Raw genomic sequence first — 20,961 nt, 5'->3', positions numbered from 1 at the left:
CAAATAAAAAGTGTAATGAACCTTTCACATTGTCATTACCTTTGGGTCAAGTGTGCCTCCTTTCAGATGACTCATTTGTGACTAGTGGAGCATTGTCTTCATAAACGCCCCCTCCCCCCCCTCCCCACCACAACGGCAAGACATTTTCACAAATATAAATAATAATGTCTCTGGTTGTGTCTGCAGGCTGACCTTGACGATGCCCACTCGACGATTGTGGTCCACTGGGTAGGAAGTGGAAGGGACGAGATCTTCGCTTTAGCCAAGGATGTAAATGGTCTTAGCAGTGCTCTGTTCATTTCGAAGGTACAGTTATATTGTTTTTTTGTTTTGTTTTTGTTTTTTAAAGATTCATTGGTGCTTACAAATCAAGTGCATCATGTGGGTCTGAAGTAGTGGTTAGGGTCCTGACTGCTGCACCCAGAAGATGTGAGTGCAGTTTCGTTACAGGGAATTTATCCTGTTGCGGGTGCCCGTCTGTGTGCGCTGAGGTGCTGTATCCCTCTAAGCCCTGGTTTGTTGGCCCTGACAGGCAAGGTCGAAGCAGCCTGCCTCCTGAAGGATTTAAATTGTGTTGTCGAGGGTGAAAAACTAAAACGTTAAAAAACGATTGTATTTCCTGCAATCAACTACACTCTTAAAATATTTTTTCTTGTGTCCTTTGAAAAAACTATTCACCAATCAGTCTAGTTGTTGCACTTGCTTCTGCTGTAAGCACTGAAAACTGACTACATCATTGAGAAGACAAAATTCAGTTATGAACTTTGTGAAAGAACTTACCAGTTTCTGTCTGCTATTGTTAAATTACTTCACTGCTTTGAGAAAAAAGATAATGCCTGCTATGTAATACTGTTGTTTTCATCAGTATAGTGTTTGGTTTTAGCTAGCTGTGTTGTTTATTATTTTTAATAAAAGAAGTAGAAAGAAAAGCATATAATCCATTTTGTTTAAATTTAAAGAAATTATATAAAATATTAAGTCATTGTACAAGTGTCTTCCACATCTTTTTTCCTCTTCATTTTTATACATTTTATAAATATGTAATGTTTACGTATAGACCTGGTGCAAGGGAAGAAGGAAAATGTGGTATGCAAGGCATATGGGGTCTTATGTTTTGGTAAGATTTACGGCACTTGCAACACAAATAGGTTATATGAGTGGCGGAGATTAGAGGTGTTACAAGAGAGTAACACACATAAGAATAGAAGGAGGAAAGATAACAAGGCTAGATGTTTGATAGAAAAAAAGGAGCATACTACACCAGAGCACCTGCCAACCACCCACAAATGGGATCTTGGACAAATTAGAGGAAACTAGCATTATAACACAAAAAGTTCCCATGATCTTGAAGTGGACTCCCATAATCTCCAGTGATATATCTGTTCTGTTTCTGGTTTTGTTTGTTTTTTCTTAATATAGGTGGGTTTTTTTACACCACCATCATTGCAATTAGATCATTTAGGAGTTAGGCTGGGACTATACTATGCCTGTCAGAGCCTACCTGAGCTTAGATACTTGATAAAGATTTTTCCCGGCAAGGGAATTGAACGTTGATCATCTGCGTGCAGGGGCTCACGTGGTCAAGAGTTACGGTGTTCGCCTTTCATTCAATAGGTTCTGGGTGTGAAACCTGACAGCGATGAGAAAAATTTTTTCTCTGATAAAAATTTTTTCTCTGATATTTTCTCCTTTCTCCTCCTTTCAGGTCCTCTAGTCCTGTTCTGTCATCTGCTTTCATCTCCAACTACTCCCCCGACACCCCCCCCCCCCCCAATGACTGGCCTCCTCTTCCCTTTACTCTTGACTTTTTCTACTGTTCTCCTTATTCTTTCTTACTGATGTCTTTCAGCCATACCCCTGATCTTCGAGTAGGTAAGATCTGACACATGGCCTCCTTGGATAAGGGCGAAAAATCTCGGAGGTCCTGTTTGCTTGTTGGGCCTGTTTAAGATCTTCTGGTGGTTCTAAAATCGATCAGAATAGGCTTTGGTTGCCACGTGGGGAAAATTCAAAATCTTTTACTACCAAATCTGAAAATACTCTTGTCAGTATAAAAACCTATAGATAAGATACCTTTGAAATCGAAATGGGGCCCTACGAAGTAGGAAAAAGGGTCACATATGAAAAATCAATTGCACTGCAGGTTGAAGAACTAGCAGTCAACTTTTCCCTGAGATCTCGTGGGGGAATGCAAAGAAGAAAGAAGAAGATGTTCTGCTTATGACAGTGAGGCACTTAACTGCTGCACCCCTGATCTCTGTTGTGATATCTGTAGTTCGTACTGTTGAAGCAGTGGAGTGTCGCCAGTCAACAGTGTACTCTTTGAGTCTTGAACCATTTGAGGTGCAGCCATTTTCCTCTCCTTCTTTTGGGTGGCTGGTGGGTGCTCTGATGTGGTTTGCTTCTTCTTTCCTATCAAATGTCCTTATCGTCCTATCTCTATTCCTTCTTTTTCGTGTCTGCTACTGTTTTGTAACCCCTCTACTCTTTGACACTTTCACTTAAGCGACCTACTTGAGTTGCAAGTGCCATAAAATGCTTGCTTAAACAAATAAAAAAATCACTCCCCCCCCCCCCCCCCCCCCTCAGAAACCTTTTAAGAAGAAAATCCAGGGAATAAAAAAAAAGGATAAGAGATGGAACTCGTACTTCCAAGTGTGGTCATGGTATGACTGACCCCTTTGCTGTTCTTCCAACAGCAGGTGTGATCAGTGGCCACAGTGACTGTCTTTTTGTTTGCGTGTTGTTTGTCAGAAAAGGGGGGATTTGATGTATTCCAAAGAATTGTTGTACATTCACTGGGCCAGTGTGCGTCAAACATTGATATAAATCTTATTTTATTGTGAAGTGCCTAGGGCCACCAGGGACTGGATGCGATTGAAGTGAACTTTATTATAATAGTATAATAATAATAATAATAATAATAATAATAATAATAATAGCAATTACTATTATTATTATTATTATTGTTCTTCTTCTTATTGTTATAATAATAATTGTTTTTTAAATTATTTATTATTATTATGATTATTATTGTTATTATTATTATTATTATTTTATTATCATTATCATTGTCATTATTATTATTGTTATTATTATTATTATTTTTATTATTATGATAAAGGTTTAATTGGGGTCTGCCTTCTTAAAATAAGTTTAAAAAGAGAGTGGAGGCTATAGATGTGCATAGTAGGTCAAGAAGGTTCCAAATTGAGACGTCAATTAGACTTTTTCTAGGCAAACTTACAGCAACAGTGTAGTATTCTGTGGTATGATTAATGGAATTTTGCTGAAAACACAGCTGAATTGAAGTGTCCATCGTGTAAGAATTGTTTTTGCAACCCCTTAATTGTTTTTTTTTCTTTTCAGGACTATGGCAAACATTTCACGGATGTCAGCGACCAGCTCATGGTGAATGCATCTGTCAAAGGTGTGATTGATTCATATTACGATGTGAATGCTTTCAATTATATGGTAAGTTTTTTTTTGGATGGATTTCATCTCCTGAATAAATATTAAAACCTATATAAAGTAGCTGTCTGACCTTTTTGGAAATGAAATGACTCATGTAACTATAGAGAAGTTTCATATGATACTTGTAAGGAGAAAGCGGGAGTGAGAGAAGGTTCCTCTAAATGACTAACTGGGTATAGTAGTCCATGCTGACTCACCAAATGTTTTGGAGAGTTCTGATCGGACCTTTTGAAAAGGATTGTGTTTTTTGGCTCTGTGTGTGTGTATATGTGCGTGTGCGATTTTGTGTATATTTCTTTTTAGCCCTTTCATGTTCAGCTGCACGAAAACCGCTTGAAAAAATGCAGGGGTAGCCTTTGTTCCTCCCAAAATCTGTTGGACAGGCACTCAGGAATTATTTCCACGGTAAGCTTGGCCTTGATCACAATAGATCTCCGGCATTGAGCTGCCGCCTTGATTTCATTCCCAGTGTGGAAAGTCTGTCAGAGCAGATGGCAGCAGGCAAAATTCACCTTTATTTCCACAATGGAAGTCTCTTTTGTTTAATTGTTGGCAGAGAATGGGTTAAGACTAGGGTTAATATATGCGAAAAGTAAGGTTGACCCTTGTGAATAGTCAGTGGTTGCCCTTTGGGAGAGGGTGTTGCCAGTGCAGATTTTTCTGAACTTTTGTGTTATGATGAATAAGTGAATGATAAATTTTTGATAGAGCTTATCCGTTTTTGTTTGAGAGTCGGATCACACTACCATATCTGCAGATTATGATGAAGACGTTGTTGCTTATATCGTTTGAATCTGTTAACAGTAGTTACGCAAGTGGTTGGAGGGCGCCACTGGTAGGTCCTACTTCTTTACTTTCCCTCTGTTATTTCTGTCTGTCTGAGTTTTTTCCCTAAATAACTATTATTGTGTCCATGTGCTTCTCCTTACTAAAAAAAACAAACAAATAGACAAACAAACAAACAAACAAACAAGTAATAGTTAATGTAGTTTGTGTTTACTGGCATCTGTGATCTTGGCTGTTTCTTGGGAGGCGCAAAACATGTAAAGTTGTAAATTTTTGTTTTTGACAGTACATGTTTGCTGACGTCAAGCATGACTGCGTCTTCACCTCTGTGGACACGGGCTCCACGTTTGAGACGTTCTGCCATCTGCCCTTCAAGCCTCGTACCATCAAACTCTACCCCAGCAACCCGAACTACGTTTTGGCGATGGATGATGAAGATCCTCTTGGACGAGTATGTAGCTGCTGCTGTGTTTTTGTTTTAGACAGTTGTCTGTTTGGCTTTTTTTTTGGTCATTGTCTCATGCCCTTTTATCCCTTTTGTTTTATCCCTAGCTACTTTATCCCTTGCTACTTTTATCCCTTTCTAATTGTCCCGCCTTTTTATTCTATTTTTGCGATTTTGTTCCTTGCCATTTCATCCCTTTCTGTTGTATTTGTTGCTTTTCTGTTCATAGACACTTTATCCCATGTCATTTTTCCCCTTGCTCTTTTATCCCTTTTCAATTTCATCTGTTGCCATTTATATGTGTAGTCCTTTGTTGGGGGTGGGATAAATTGGTCATATGTGTCATGACACGGTGGAATCAGGCGCTTGTCAATTTTTGGGCATGGAGTTATTATTTTCATTTTAGAGCTGCTTATTCATTTGTCTGGCATTTAGCAGAAAAAAATACGCATCTATCTGGAATAGAAGTTGAGGTATTTTTTGATTGAAAGAGGTGGGGGTCGCATGGTCGTGCGTGTAACCAGTGTGGAAGTGGCTGGACTCCTAAACGATCCTGACTGTGTTGATGTAGGCATAAAACTTTTCTGATATTAAAAAAAATTCCAGTGTGAATTTAAACGCAGTGTCTGGTTAAATGTTTTACATAATTAAACAAATTTCAGTGTGAGTTTTAACAGTGTCTAACAAAATGTTTCTAACGATTAAAAAGAATTCAGTCTGATTTTTAACACGGTGTCTAGCTAACTGTTAGCATTGGCCTACTCTGAATACAGATCCATGGTACATCTTCTTGTCAAGTCCTCTTTCAGTATGAACTGTCTAATATGCGAAATTGTTTCAGCAACATTAGCATAAATTTGAATTTTTTGTAAAGGATCTGTAGCTTTTGGTACTCAGTAATTGAATTGTTCATGTTGTTGTATAGAAAGAGGAAGTTTGGTTGCTAGAAAGTTTACGTTTACTGGCCATAAATATTTTTTCTGTAAAGTTATTTGCGAGGCATGGTGATGAAATCAGGCGCTCATCTAAATAATGGAATTGAAGAAACTGGCATTATTCGAATTTTTTTTTTGGCTCAATACCTTTTATATCCATTTAAAAACACATTTCTGTGTGGATTTTTGGGAAAATCATTGTTTAAAGGCACAAAGAATCCGAATTTCCAAGGACTCTAAAGCTATGAATGTCACCACACTTCGGCAGTCATTTTCTCACTAATTTTTCCCTCTAAACAAGGTATCCTCCAGGTCCTTCAATTTTAAATAACTGTAATTGTTTTCAAGATTGTTAGGTATTTTTTTCATGGAAAGCAAGACAAATGAACAAGCTTAAAGAGGATACCTATAACCCCATATGCCCCAAAGTTGATGATTGCCTAATGTTTTTACTGCATCGTGACTCATATTTATTTGTATATATAGACTGACATTTCATGTGGATGTGTGTGTATATGTATGTGTGTGTCTGTCTGTGTGTGTGTATGTGTGTGTGTGTGTGTGTGTGTGTGTGTGTGTGTGTGTGTGTGTGTGTGTGTGTATGTGTGTGTATGTGTGAGTGTGTGTGTGTGTCTCTGTGTGTTTGTGTGTGTGTGTTTTGTGATTTATTGTGCAAAAGTTTGTTTAATCCCACCCAGCCCCTCTGTTCTGTTGCTTCTCAGATAGATGTTTATTCCATTTTTCATTTGTGAATGTCTTTTTTTTTTCCAGCTCTATTCCTCGATAGACTTTGGCCGTTCTTGGGAACTGGCTTTCTCTCATGTCAAGTCTTTCCACTGGTGAGTATGAGTATAGTATTTTTGGGGGGAATGGGGCTCTTGCAGGGGCTGAATTGGAGGGGAAGATAATTTTTATTTTTTTTGGGAGGGGGGCATAGGGGTAGTGTTGAAGGAAAGGGAGAGGTGGTTGTGAGGTTGTGGTAATGTAGTGTGTGTAATATGGGGGTGGGGTGGGGAGGCTCAATTTCGACTGGCTGCCGCAGAGTATGTGCTGTAGTTAAGAGTGATGATTTTTTAAAATTGTTTCACAGTTGATAGTTGGTGCATTCGTTGATCCCCTTGTCGTTGTAAACAGGTCGCGACCTCAGTGCTTTCTTGTTCTATCTCCATTTTTTTAACATTGAAAATGTGACTTATTCTTAAGCTCACTCTTTGTTATGAACTGTTTTGACTGTTATTAAAAATGGAGATAGGACAAGAGAGCACCGAGGTCGCGAGGTGGAGGGGAAGGAGGTGCAGGTTGATCATTTGATCTAGACCCAGATTGATGAGATTCAGTGTCAGTAGCAGTAGCAGATACAGTGGCAGTTGCACATCTACCGGGGCCAGGCACAAAGGGAAATTCACTGTTTGTTTTTGTGTTGTTTTTGGCTACTTGCCACTGTGTTGTTGTGGTGGACGTGGCAGTAGCTGCAAGGTTGTCGACATCGGGTGTTGGCTCAGACTGAACTAAGCATTCAGTAGTAGTCTCCTCATCACTTGATAGGTTGAACTCAGAGTCAGATTCACCTTTTTTCTACCCCTAAATCTCTGTTCTCGATAGGTTCCCTCAGTAATTCACTTGCTTTCTCAGCATGTGCCTTACGAAGCATTTCCCTGACGATACAGATGGCTGATTCTTCAGCATGGTGAAAATTCTAGAAACGACACACACATTCCAAAGCAAAACAAAGCTCAAAATTGGCTCCAAAGCACTGTAAACAATAGAAAAGCTCCTCTATTTCTTTGCAAATGGCGGATGGACCTTTTACCCACGCAAAACCCATCTGAGAAAACGAAGATCGGTTTTATCTTCGTCTTTGGATAAGGAAATAAAAACAATACAGTATGTGTCATCCCGACGGATGGCGGTCGTGGTCTATAAGAGTTAACATTGTTATTATTTGTTATTATCATCATAATTGTGTTTTGAGAACTCCAGCAGTACCACGTCTCTTTTTTTCTTCTTATTCTTCCTTCCCTCTCCCCACCCTGCAGGAGTGAATCCAGCCATGACCAAGAGCTCACTGTGTATATGGAGAAGGAGGTTGGAGGTCACTTGAAAGAGATAGTCCGGTGCAGTCGAACTGACGAAGGGTGGTTGGCCAGTGAGGTGTTGCTCTCGAACGTCGTGGATTTTGAGATGCGTGACGAGTATTTGTTTGCGACCAAGTCCGTTGTAAGTTCTCGTGACAAGTCAATCTGATGTGGAAGGAAAAGGGAGGGCACATCAATTAAATGGGTCATAGGCAGGTTTGAAGTGTTTTATGTTCTTAATTCTTTAGGTTGCGTTGATGGAGGTGGAAAAATTTTGTGGTGCTATCAGTCACTTTTTATTGTAGTAAAAAAAGTGAGATTGAAAAAGTAGGTCACATGATTTGTGATGCTATGCATGACACTGGTCATAAGCTATAAAGAATACTAATTGTTGTTGTCAAAAGCACTTGGCAGACGTCAAAGTCAAACTATATCGAGGGGCTCCCTTGGTTAAGGTGTTCGCCTCTCTTTCAAAAGGTCCCGTTTTCGAATCCGGATAGCGACGGAAACATTTTCTTCTCTAAAATTATCTCCTTTCACATCCTTTCCTGCTCTCTAACAATGTTCTGCCATTTGCTTTCATCTCCACTTTCTGCCCCCACTCCCTTACCTCCTTTGTCCCCTCCTCTGGGCTCTTGACTCTTTGTGCAGGCTTTCTACTGCTACTCCTTGGCTCCTTCTTACTGCTGTCTTTCAGCCGCACCCCTGATCTTATGGTAGGAAAGATCTACACCTAGCCTTCTCGGACAAGGGCAAAAAATCTCGGAGTTCCTGTGTGCAAGTTGCGCACGGTAAAGGTCCCGTGGTGGTCTAAAATAGATAAGAGTAGTCTTCGACGGCCACCTGAGCAAAATGTAAAAATTCGTACCAATGAAAATTTTTAATGTGCCCTGCGCACTCATATGGCCTTTTGCAGCTGCAAGCGCTGTAAAACACTTACCAAAAAAACAAACAAACTACCGAATGGAGGCTCTCGTGGTCTAACGATATGGTGTTCGCCTCTCTTTCAATAGGTCCTGGGTTTTAAACCTGACACCGCTGAAAATTTTTCTTCTCCAAAATTTTGTTCTACAGGGTCCCCACAGGGTCGGGAAATCGGGAAAAAGTCGGGAATTTTGAGATGGGTCGGGAGGTCGGGAAAAAGTCGGGAATTTTGTGATGGGTCGGTAAGACGGGAAAGTATAGGGCCTGTGTAATGTGCAGCTATCTAGACTGTATGGTTGATGAATCCTTAAGAGGAAACGTAATTGAATCGCTGTGACGGAAGTGTATGTGTGTGTGATAGATAACGCAACATTTGTAACATGCAGGTTGTTCATTATGAACGCTGTGTCGCATTGAAAATAAATCAATATTAAAAATTGCCCTCTGCTGTCGCTTGTGGAAAAAAAAGAAAAAAAAAGAGATGTTATACAAGCGTCTTGACAGGTTCGCCCTCGTGACCGGTCAATGAACCTGTGAGTACCGGCGGTCTGAACGCTGTGAAGTATAAGACTCCTTTATAAGATACATTCGTGGAAGGGGATTTGGGGGGGGGGGGGGAGCTGAAGGCAACGCTAGAGGACAAAAACTGAACTTGGAAAGCAAATTTTTAGCATTTTGATTACTACTTTAGAGCTCTCTGCAAAGCGCGTGTTGGTGCAGGCCTTGTGTGGATTCAGGATCCGTCATGCCTTGTTACTGAGCTAAAGTGTTCGCGTTTCATTGGATGGGGTGATTGTAATTTATATCTATATTTTATTAGCTTTCTGTTCAAGACTGGCAGATTTTCAGTGTCACTGCATCTTGAGCCCCCCCCCTCCAGTTCTTACACCTCTCACACTGAATAGGTGTACTTGAGCCATTCTAGTTATGAATCACGACACCCAGACTGGTTATTGACAGTCGATTTTCTAGTTCTAGGTCTTTTTTCAGGCTCAAAACAGGATTCATTTTTTTTATATAGGGCCTATAGTTTGTTATGTTGGCTAATATGATGAGGGGAAAATATAAATAAGTAAGAACAGACTGAAATACCAAAGTCTCTCAAGATCCCAGTGCCACACTGACATGTTGTTAACTGGATATAATGTACCTACATGTGTGTGTGTGTGTGTGTGTGTGTGTGTGTGTGTGTGTGTGTGTGTGTGTGTGTGTGTGTGTGTGTGTGTGTATTTATTCACAAACATATACATGTATTATATTAGATATAAATGGAGCACACGCTTTCATTTTTATGTAACGTGTTCCTGGAAAATGGATGAGGCCCCTCCCTTGGAAAATTGAGAAGCTGGTTTGGCAGTCACCCAGTATTATAGTCATCTATTGTTTGAAGACTATACTACAAAATGTACATTTGCATTCATTTATAGACATTTTGACTTTTTATCTTTGATAGATTGGCTTTTTTGGGGATCATTCTTGTCGCGCAGCGGCCTGATTTTTGCCTCGAATTGGGGTCTTGAAAAAAATTTGGGGGGTCTTGAAAATTTTTTCCAGGATTTGGTGGGGACCCTGGTTCTATCACCTCCTTGCCTGCATTTTAGTCATGTTCTTTATCTGCTTTGATCTCCACTTTCTCTCCCACCCCCCTTTGCTCCCTCCCCCCCCCCCCCCCCCCCCACCTCACTCTCTCTCTCTCTCTCTCTCTCTCTCTCTCTCTCTCTCTCTCTCTCTCTAATCATGTCTTCCTGCCTGCTTTGATCTCCACTTTCTCTCCCTTTCCCTTTTCTCCTTTTTTTACCCCCCCTTGTCTACTGACTCTTTCTACTGCTACTCTCCTGGCTCCTTCTAACTGCTGTCTTTCAGCCACACCCCTGGTCTTAGGGTAGGTAAGATCAAACTCCTAGCCTTCTGGGATAAGGGTGAAAAATCTTGGAAGTCCCTTGTGCAAGTTGTGCACGTTAAATATTCCTTGGTGGTCCTAAAATCAGTAAAAGTAGCTCTTTGGGCTTTGGCTTACATCCGTGAAAATTCAAAATTGATTCCTGCCGAAACTGAAACTGCTTAATGTGAAATCAACCAACTTGTGTCCCGCAAGCTCATATGACCGTACGCAATTACGAGTGCTGTAAAACTCTTAAAAAGTAAACAAATCTATATTGAATAGAATGAGATGTGTGAGTATTCTTTTCCTGTCAAACATCTATCACCCTTATTTCACCTCCTTCTGGTTTGTGTTTTGTTACTCTATTTTAACACCTCTAGTCTTTGGCACTTATATGACCTTATATTGTGTTGCAAGTGCTGAAAAAAAGCTTCTCAAAACAAAATGGCCACACACTTGTTCGCTTTTCTTGGAATTTGCATATTATCTTAATTATAAAGGCTAAGACTGACAGCTGACAGTGGCTCTGACACTCTTTTTCTTGCTTGAGATGAATCAAGGAATATTTTTGAATAAAGAGGGAAATTTTATAACTTTCAAAGGAAAGAAAATGCACATTCAGTCAGAATTCTCTGAGTCTGCCACCCATTGATGTGGAGAAAAGTGGCCGTTTTAGACTGGTGGCCATCTTATAGTGTCATTATAATGGGGGGGGGGGGGGGGGGGAGGTGGCCATTTGCACAGGATATATAGGAATTTTGTTTATTTCTAGGTTCAAGTCACATGGCTGTGATTGTGTCCCGCTTTTGACTCTGAAAGTTTTGTGATTTTAACTTTCCGTAAATGAAAATTGTCTTTTACAGAGGCTGCTGGGATTGAAGTCGAACCCAAACCTTCAGTTATGGGTCTCTCATAACCGTGGCTCGTTTATGAAGGCTCAGTTTCCTGTCAGCTTTAACATCACAGTGAGTGGCAAACGCTGGTTTAGAGTGCGTGTTAAATGCAGGATTTTGGAATGCGTACACACAGTTGTTTAGAAATTGTGATGTAGTTTCTCCAAGAATGAGTCTGTAATAAAAATCCTCATATTATATTGTTTTCGTACTGGTCTTGAAGTTTGTTTGATGTTCGTGCTTGGCGGGTGCTTCTTCTTTTCTAACCAACATCCATTGTTCTTATCTCTCCTTCTTTTTGGTGTTTTTTACTCTCTTGTAACACCTCTAATCTTCAGTACTTATTTGACCAAATTGTGTTTCAAGTGCCGTAAAATGCTGACTAAAACAAGAAGTTGGTATAATGTGAGTATTTTTCAGTTAGAAATGTTATCATGTCAAATCTTTGAAAGTTTGAAAAAGAATCTGTTCTAGGCCTCTCCCAGTAGTTGGTTGGAGGGCGCCACGGGTAAGTCCCTATTTTGTCTATCTGTCTGACTTGTCCCTGCTCTAATGATCAGTTATTATGTTGATGTGCATCTTCTTCACTCAAACAAGCCTGCTTTAATGCTTAACGTTGTAACATGGATAGTTGGTGGGTTCTGTACCTCTTCTTCTTTACAGTGTTGCTGTGGTTTCAGTACATTCCTTGATGATAATGAAATACTTTTTTATTGATCCGTGCCCGGCATAAGTACATAATTATAAATACATACACAGAAATACATACACAAATACATACGTATTTACACAATATTACACCAATACAGAATCATTTCACAAGCATGCCTTTACCGGTTGCCACTTTGCAGCGCCCTGTTTTTTTTGTTGTTAGGGTTTTCGTGTCTTGCTCAAGGACACCCCCAAGTGACCACCCACCTAAACTCTGTGTCACCGATGCTCACTTGATATTACTTTTTGAGTTTGAACTCATTACTCACTTAGCCACTGGGGCCCCCAACAGGACTTGTAATTGTAGATGTTTAACCCAGAGAACGTGAGTTCCATTCCCATGTGGGGAGCATATTTATGGAGTATGTTCATCTGTCAGCTGGGACTTTGTTTCCCTCTCATTCGGTTTGACCCTGACAGGCAAAATTGAAACAACCTGCCTCTTAACTCATCACGACGGACCTGATCTAGGTTGTGTTGATGGGCTGTACAGCATGATAATAATAATAATAATAATAATATTAATATTAATATTAATATTGATGATAATAATAATAATGACAATAATAATAGTCGGCATTTGCATGGCTAAAATTTCCGCTCAACAGCAAGTTCTATGCTCTTTACAATTTATATTATTACCCCAGCAGACCTGATAGCGTTCTGAAACAATCCGAACTTCCTGGGAAGCATACAGTGTAAGCTGCCATTTTATAGGCGCTAAATCACTAACATACTGACAAGATTTATCACTGTCTATAGCTGGGTACCCGTTCCCACCTTGGTGAAGTGAGAAAAGTTCCACCCCCAAACTTGGAATCTCATGATCACGAGCCTGGTAGCCGTACCACTAGACAAGTGATGCAACATGTACAATTGCAATGTTTGTTCCCGTCAGGATTTCTATGTGGCGGACACCTCGGAGGGTCAGGTGATGGTCTGCGTCTCGCACAACTCCTCTTACACCAACCTGTACATCTCGGAGGTCAACGGGTACAGGTTTTCTCTGTCCTTGGAGAAGATCGTCTTCTTCAACCCGAGAAGTGAAAACCCCCTGGGCTTGATCAGGTTTGTGTCGCTTTGTTTGTTTGTTTGTTTGTTTGTTTGTTTGGAGTTTGTTTGTTTGTTTGGAGTTTGTTTGTTTGTTTGTTTGTTTGTTTGTTTGTTTGTTTGTTTGTTTGTTGATTGAGTGGTTGTTGGTTTTGCCCCTTTTGTTTGCTTTTTTTTGTTTTGTTTGTTTGGGTAGCTGGTTGGTTGTTAGTTATTTTCCTTGTGTTTGTGTTGCCTTGTTTTGTTTATTTGTTTGTTTGTTTTTTGTTGTTGTTTGGTTGGGTAGTTGGTTGGTTGGTTGTTGGTTATTCTTCTTGTGTTTGTGTCTCTTTGTTTATTTTCTGTTTTGTTTGTTTGTTTTGATTGTTTTGTGGTTGGTTGTTGGTTTTGCCCCTTGATGAAGGAAAATCTGGAAACTTTCAGCTGCATCTTTTGTTTTCTTTCTTTCTTTTTAGGCGTTGTCCTTCCTCTGTTGGAGGTAGCCCTCCGACAATGACCTTCATTTTGTTTTATCAGCTGTTTTCGTGGATGGTTGGGTGCTCTAGTGTAGTTTGCTCCTTCTATCTTTCCTATCAAACATCTATCGTCCTTATCTCCCCTTCTTCTTTTTTATGTTTGTTACTCTCTTGTAACACCTCTAATCTTCTGGCGCTCATATGACCTTATGCAGTTGCGAGTGCCGTAAAACACTTACTAAGACTAAACTCAGCTGTTTTCCGTGTCCAGGTTGTTCTTGTCTGCCCTCTGCTGTCATCTTGCCATCTTCTTTCTGGTCTTCCTCTTGACCTTTTTCTTGTTCCTGGTCTGCATCCTGTACATCTTTTTGGTCCATCTGCTGTCCTTCACTCTGCTGATGTGTCCAGTCTATTTCCATTTTTGTTGGAGCATAAATTTTGGGATTTCTGTCACTCCTGTTTTCTGTTGTATTTTTGTGTAAGGTATTTGATCCTTTATTCTTATGCTCTGCATCTTCTTTCCTATTGCTCTTTGTGCTGTCCTTAATTTTCAGGTGCATCTAACCATATTAAAGAAGGATTGTGAGTGGTTGGGGGGTGCTCTGGTGTGGTTTGCTCCTTCTTTCCTATCAAACACCTGCCGTCCTTCTCTCTCCTCCTTCTTTTTATGTGTTCGTGTTACTCTCTTGCAACACCTCTAATCCTCGACACTTACATGGTCTTATTATGTTGCCAGTGCCGTAAAACTCTTACTAAAAAAAAAGATAAATAAGAGAGAAGTTAATCGGAAGTTCGTGATGCTGAAAACTTGGTTTATAAAGCTGGTTGTGTACAAAAGAGGAATAGTATTCTGTATCCTAAGAGTTTATAATGATAATAATAGCTCGTCCATCAATGTCTGACGATGACCAAAACAGCCGCAGAGGAGAATATTTCTCCAGCAAAATAGAAGAATTTGAAGAATTAAAGATTAAGATGACTTGGAAAAAGAAAAATTTTAAGAATTAAAAATTAAAATGACTTGGAAAAAGAAGAATTTTAAGAATTAAAAATTAAGATGACTTGTGGCTCCTGCTGTGGCTGATGAGATCAGTTCTGGCCGAGAAAAGTTTGCCACATTTTGGTCCCAAGAGTTAAGTTGGTTTGATTTGGCTGTCCACAGATTTTACACAAACAAAACATTTGCGGACATCAAGAAGTTGAGTGGGGTGGAAGGCGTATACCTGGCGTCGCAGCAGATCGGCGATGAATTAGATGTCGACACACAGCGTACGCTGGTCACGTTTGACAAAGGCGGTCGGTGGCAGCCTATCCCACCTCCGGAGGAAGTGCTGAGCAAAAACCGAAATCGCTGTTCTGCTGTAAGTTACGCACATTTATTCTTGTAGACAGGGGATGTGAGTTATGCTGGAGTACCTTGGTTTATTATGGTAGATAGATGATGTAAGGTACATTGATTTATTCTAGTGGATAGGTGATGTGAGTTATGTTGGTTTATTATGGTAGATAGGTGATGTAAGGTACATTGATTTATTCTAGTCGATAGGTGATGTGAGTTATGTTGGTTTATTATGGTAGATCGGTGATGTGAGTTATGTTGGTTTATTATGATAGATAGGTGATGTGAGTTAGGTTTTTTTTGTGTGAAGAATATATATGAATTATGCTGCTTTATGCTTATAGATAGGTGATGTGAGTAAGGCTGGTTTATTATGGTAGATTGGTGATGTGAGTTTATGTTTTTTTGGTTTTACTTTGATAAAGAATTGACGTGAGTTACGCTGCTTTGTTCTAGTAGTTGGGTGATGTAAGTTAGGCTGGTTTATTATGGTAGATAGGTGATGTTAGTTATGTTTTTCTTTTTTGTGTGTGTGTGTGTAAAGAATTGATATTCTCTTAAATAGGGGATGTGAGTCAGTCTTGTTTATTATGGTAGATTGGTGATCTGAGGTTATGGTTTTTTTTGAGGGGGTAAAGAATTGATTTGAGTTACGCTGCTTTATTCTAGTAGTTAGGTGATGTGAGTCAGGCTGGTTTAGTATGGTAGATGTATAATGTGAGGTGTACTGGGTAGGGGAGAGAAGGGGGGGGAGGGAGCATTTGAATAAACTGTATTTGATCAGAAAAAAAATAACTGTATAATAATATCTTGGACTGTGCACTCTGACATACTTCTGGTTCACCCCCGAGCATACCCCGTGACTCAATTTTAGCCAAATGAAGGGCGAGGAGAAAGGTGCCATGCTCCCTTAGCTATAAGGTGACTGGTTGCTACCTCAGAATTACAAAGTTCTATTTGACATTTTTGGCCGTTTTGAGTTACTTAGACCATGAGGTCAGAAACCTAACGTTCTATCTAATCTATGAAAATCGTAAGATTATTCAGAGTCTTTATCAAGATATTGAAAGAATTGCATTTGAAAAAGCTTTACATGTTGTGAAAATCAAAATTTTTTACGTCGAATTTCTCAAAACTAGGTACCGAGCAGACAGAACTTTGTAATTCTAAAGTAGCGTGGTGTTTAGCCCTTCATTAAGAACGTAATTACGTGTCCCGTAGTGCGCACGATTCACGGCAAAGTTTTTCTGTTGCGCAAAGAGTGACGGCCATGACAGAGAGTGTTCTAGGAGTACAGGGGTACAAGTCTATGGTGACAGACTGAGAAACTCTTACTAATGCGGACAGATAAGACAGACAGTGTTCTTGGAGTATAGGGGTACAAGTTTATGGTGGTAGACTTTTTTGGGGGGTTATTTTTGGAAAGTGTCCTTAAGGCGCTCACAACTGCATGAGGTCATATGAGTGTGTGGGACAAATTAAACATTTTCAGTTTGGTTGGAATTTTTAATTTTGTCCAGATGGTGGTCGAAGCCTACTCTTATCGATTTTAGGACCATCAAGGGATCTTTTACATGCACCACTTGCACACACGACCTCCGAGATTTTTTGCCTTTATTTGAGATGGCTAGGAGTTAAATCTTACCTACCATAAGATCAAGGATGTGGCTGATAGACAGCAGTAAGAAGGAGCCAAAGAGTAGCAGAAGAAAGGCTGTAGAAAGAGTCCGGAGCCCAGAGGAGGAGGCAAAGGGGAGGGGGGGGGGAGGAGGGGCCGAAAGTGGAGATGAAAGCAGATGACAGGACATGGTTAGAGAGCAAGAATGGAGGTGAAAGGAGTACTTTTGGAGAGACTCTTACAAAGACGGATAGATAAGTCAGAGGGTGTTCTAGTAAGCTCAAACATAATAAAATCATAATGATAACATCAAACAATTCAACTTAACCTACCCCAACATGTTGCCTACCTACCTACCTTTCTGTAAACTAACAAAACACCTCTGGTGACAGACTGTACGAAACTCTTAGAAAGACGGATAGATAAGAGTCGCTTTGGCTATTACTCTTGACTGTCTTTTCTTATTTTTCTTACCTTCCAGCGTAACGCTCATGGTATAAGAACAGGGCAGGTGGGTAACGTGCTTGGATGTTTTTTGAGCTGTTGTTGTTGTTGATGTTGTGTTTTTGGTTTTGATCCGTTTTATCCACTGTGTTGTGTCTGCTGTGATTTGCTTTGCTGAAGGTTGTATGCGCCCGTAACCCCCCCCCCCCCCCCCTAACACACACGCGCACAAACATTCACTTCCTTTTCTGCTTTTTAAAAATATTTATTATTTGTTGAGGTCTCGGCTCTTTTATTCTGAGCTGCTGGTCATATTTCTCTTGCTTTTTTTTTGTCATTTGGCTTGGTAATGTTCTATTTTTATTTTTAAAAATCGTTTCCTTTCTTTGGCTCTCCAGACATTGTGGTTGGGATATGAGAGACAGTTATTTATGCAAATCATCGTAAAAGCTTCAATGATTCAAATCATTGAAATGAGATTGTGCTAGCCAACTTTAATGATTACGCATAGAAAGCTGAAACATAATAAAATCATAATGGTAGCATCAAAACAATTCAACTTAAGCCTACCCCATTTCGTTGCCTACCTACATACCTTGCCGTAAACTGACAAAATGCCTTTTTTCAGTTTTGGCGCCAAATTTTATTATTGGCTGAATTGAAAGCATAAGTTCTCCTTATTTGTGTGAAAAGGGTATAGTGAAAGTAGGACTAGTTAAAAAAAAATAAAATTAGAATACAAATTTAGGAAAAGACCCTTTTTTAAATGGTTACTCTGACAAAAAGCCTCATTTTATCTCGAAACGAAAAGGTGTTTTGAATTGTCAGCTTAAGGCAGAACCTACCTACCAACCAGTTGACTTGCCAACCTACCTACTGACCGACCGACCGACCGACCTACCTACCTACCTACCTACCGACTCGCTCACTCACTCACTCACCCACCCTCTGATGTGCTTACTGTTTAATTTGTTTACTTCGGGCTTCTCAACATTGGCAACTCCTGCAAAGAATTCTTGTTACCTCAGCTTGCACGGATTATTTTTTTGCTGTCGCAAACAGTCCAAATAAGTCAAAATTTTGGTAATTTTTTCTTTTGACACCCTCCCAAAGCTCTATCCAAGATGCACCTTTCAACGTCACCAAAATGCCTTTCAACGTCACCAAGATGCACCTTTCAACGTCACCAAAATGCCTTTCAACGTCACCAAAATGCCTTTCAACGTCACCAAAATGCCTTTCAACGTCACCAAAATGCCTTTCAACGTCACCAAAATGCCTTTCAACGTCACCAAAATGCAGTTTAATACAATGGTCAAGGCTTATAGTTTTCTTGCTTTTCATGATTCCTGACAGGAACAACACAACAAAAACTAGTATTTTTGTCTTTGGTGTGAAAAGTACCCACCAGACTTAAGTGGATTGCTTGCGACATCTACGGTTTGTATCCTGAGATTTTCACACTAGTTTTTTTTTTGCTGTGCTCATCATGGATGACCTGTGTTTCTCCCTTGTGCTGTTGTTTTGGGTGTTTTAAAATCATTGTTTAACACTTTACGGTCACTTGCCGCAATAATGTGACAGTGGAAATTATCCGTTCCAGTCACTTGACACAGTTCTGCACCAGGCCCGAGACATCCGTTGCAGTCACTCTGCTGGCTGGGTGACCTGATGAGATACTTTATACCGCTAGCTGTGTGACTGCAAAGTGTGAATCAATGATGAATTATTTGTTTCTTTGCACATTAAAAAAAAAAAATCCCTTTTTTCATTAGTTTCATTAAGTTAAAAATGTCTTCATTCTATTTTCATTCTACTGTCATTCATTCATTCATTCATTCATTCATTCATTCATTCATTCATTCATTCATTCATTCATTCATTCATTCATTCATTCATTCATTCCTTCATCTGTTGGATATTCCGTTCTGACTTTCATGCTTTCTCAAAGTTCTTCCTGTTGTTCTCTACCCTTTCTTTATTCATACTCTCCTCTTCCGTAAGTTCAGTCTTGTTAGAAGTATAGTTCCCAATGACAAATTCCCCTCCTTGTTTTGAGCACTATAGTTCCTTCCGTGTGGATGATTGGTGGGTTCTCTGGTGTGTTTGCTCCTTCATTCCTATAAAAACACATCTATCATCCTTATCTCTACGCCTTCTTTTTTATGTTTATTACTCTCTTGTAACACCTCTAATCTTTGGCACTTATATGACCTAATTGTGTTGCAAGTGTCGTAAAACTATAACGAAAACAGTTCCTTCCTAAGTGCCAAAAGTATTGGGGAAAAATTAATTTAGCAACAAATGTTTTGCTTTCCTCTTCCATGTTTAAGCTAGAGCCACGGAAAAGTGTATCAGCTTCGTTGTTTTAGTGTTGCCTGCTGAAAAAGATAATAAGTATAACGTGTCATTGCGCAAATGCAAATGCTTGTTGCCTGTCAGCCTATTTCCTTAACATCTCTAACAACAAAATATGTGAAAAAAATCCCAAACTCCCACAAACCTTGTAGAATCTGTTATTTAACATGTTTTTTGTGGCAAGGATAATTTTTATCTGAAATATTGGTAGTGTTACCCTTGAGTATTTTCAAAGAAAGTTGTGTGTTGAGGACAATGAATCCATCTTTTGTCCCTACTAAAATTTTGGAGAAAACACCTTTGAATATGTCCTTCCTGCTATTGACTTTTTTCAAAGAAATGGTTTAAGGAGATCTTTAAAATGGTCACTTTTTCTAAATGATATTGCAATGATTTAGAAAAAGTAAATATAAACGACATGGACGCACCTTACGTTTTTAACGCAAGTCCCTTTGAAGCAGACTTTGTTGTAAGTGAAGAGCTGTTTTTTCAGTGTGTCATTATACTATGTGTTAAAACCTCTTTCTGCTCTGTCTTCTTTTGTTTGTTGGTAAAGTTCACAGAGCCTGTGCTCTTTAATCGGGGTTGAGCACAGTGTAAGTCTTGTATATTATAATTAGGAGGTGGACTCTCCGATCTGGGGCTCTGTTAGCTCAGTTGGTATCATGCTAGACTACACAGCAGATGGCCCGGGTTCGAACCCCAGACTGGGAGTTCAAGAACTCGAGTTGTTTTGTGAAGTTTTTAAGGCTCTAAGCCCATTTTGCTCAACTCTATTGGGGACGAACCTAATAGTGTTGATATTGCCATTAAACCCATACATTAGTACACTCTCTGATTAAAAAAAAATGTTCATCTATGAAGGGGCGAGCCATGTTGGTTGGAGAGCCTTGAAGATTTCCCATGTAAATCATGGTCTGGAACAGCCCATAAGGGATTTGAACTGGGGTCTTACACACCCTAGGCCAGCATGATTCTTTTTTGTGGTGATAGCTGTAAGACATAGAAACCTGACTTGGAACAAGATGACTCTGGCAGGTAGAATGGCGAGAGACAAGAGTGTTTCATTGAAGGCCTGTTCCACATTTACTGACTGACGGGACACATGAGGTATTTTTTCTGTCCTGTCAATTACCGAAACTAAACACGTCACAGAATTTGCATAAAGTTCTTTTTCTTCAAATGACTTCATTTAATATGATTCTTGATTTGTCTTTCAAATGTTCTGATCATTTAAAGTTGAAATAAATTCATTGATATTGAATTACAGTGTTATCATTGTAAGAAAGTAATAGTCCAAATGTCCTGTCAGTGACCGTGGAATAGCCCTGTAGAAAGGTCCGAGAAAGTTGTTGATGGGCATCTCTCTATAAAAACTGACAGACTATCACTTCTTTTGTGTCCCTTTCTTTATTTGTTCCTACTTTCCCCTTGTGTCAGTACATCGAATACACTCTCTGCAGAAAGCGAACAAAACTGGCCTTTATAACCTAATTTATCGTTCTTCTTTAATTACATCCTCTTTCCCTTTCCCCCTTCCTCCCTTTTTTCTTTTCCTCCTTCCTCCCTACC

General features: G+C 39.6%; 1 protein-coding gene across 1 annotated transcript in view; it reads left to right on the top strand.

Annotated features, from left to right (window-relative positions):
• LOC101857914 (sortilin-related receptor) overlaps positions 1-20,961 on the top strand; it is a gene marked incomplete in the record, with an annotated part of 121,665 nt that overhangs the window by 8,455 nt on the left and 92,249 nt on the right. The window contains 9 exon segments of the mRNA XM_013080110.2: positions 187-306; positions 3,370-3,474; positions 4,547-4,711; positions 6,412-6,479; positions 7,677-7,857; positions 11,385-11,486; positions 13,024-13,193; positions 14,793-14,991; positions 17,069-17,098. Of these exon segments, the coding sequence (XP_012935564.1) occupies positions 187-306; positions 3,370-3,474; positions 4,547-4,711; positions 6,412-6,479; positions 7,677-7,857; positions 11,385-11,486; positions 13,024-13,193; positions 14,793-14,991; positions 17,069-17,098 (1,140 nt within the window).

Source organism: Aplysia californica, unplaced genomic scaffold (genome assembly GCF_000002075.1).
Source record: "Aplysia californica isolate F4 #8 unplaced genomic scaffold, AplCal3.0 scaffold00005, whole genome shotgun sequence".
In the NCBI taxonomy this organism is placed as follows: domain Eukaryota; kingdom Metazoa; phylum Mollusca; class Gastropoda; order Aplysiida; family Aplysiidae; genus Aplysia; species Aplysia californica.
Note: the sequence above shows the minus strand (reverse complement) of the source record. Positions and strands in the feature narration are given on the sequence as shown.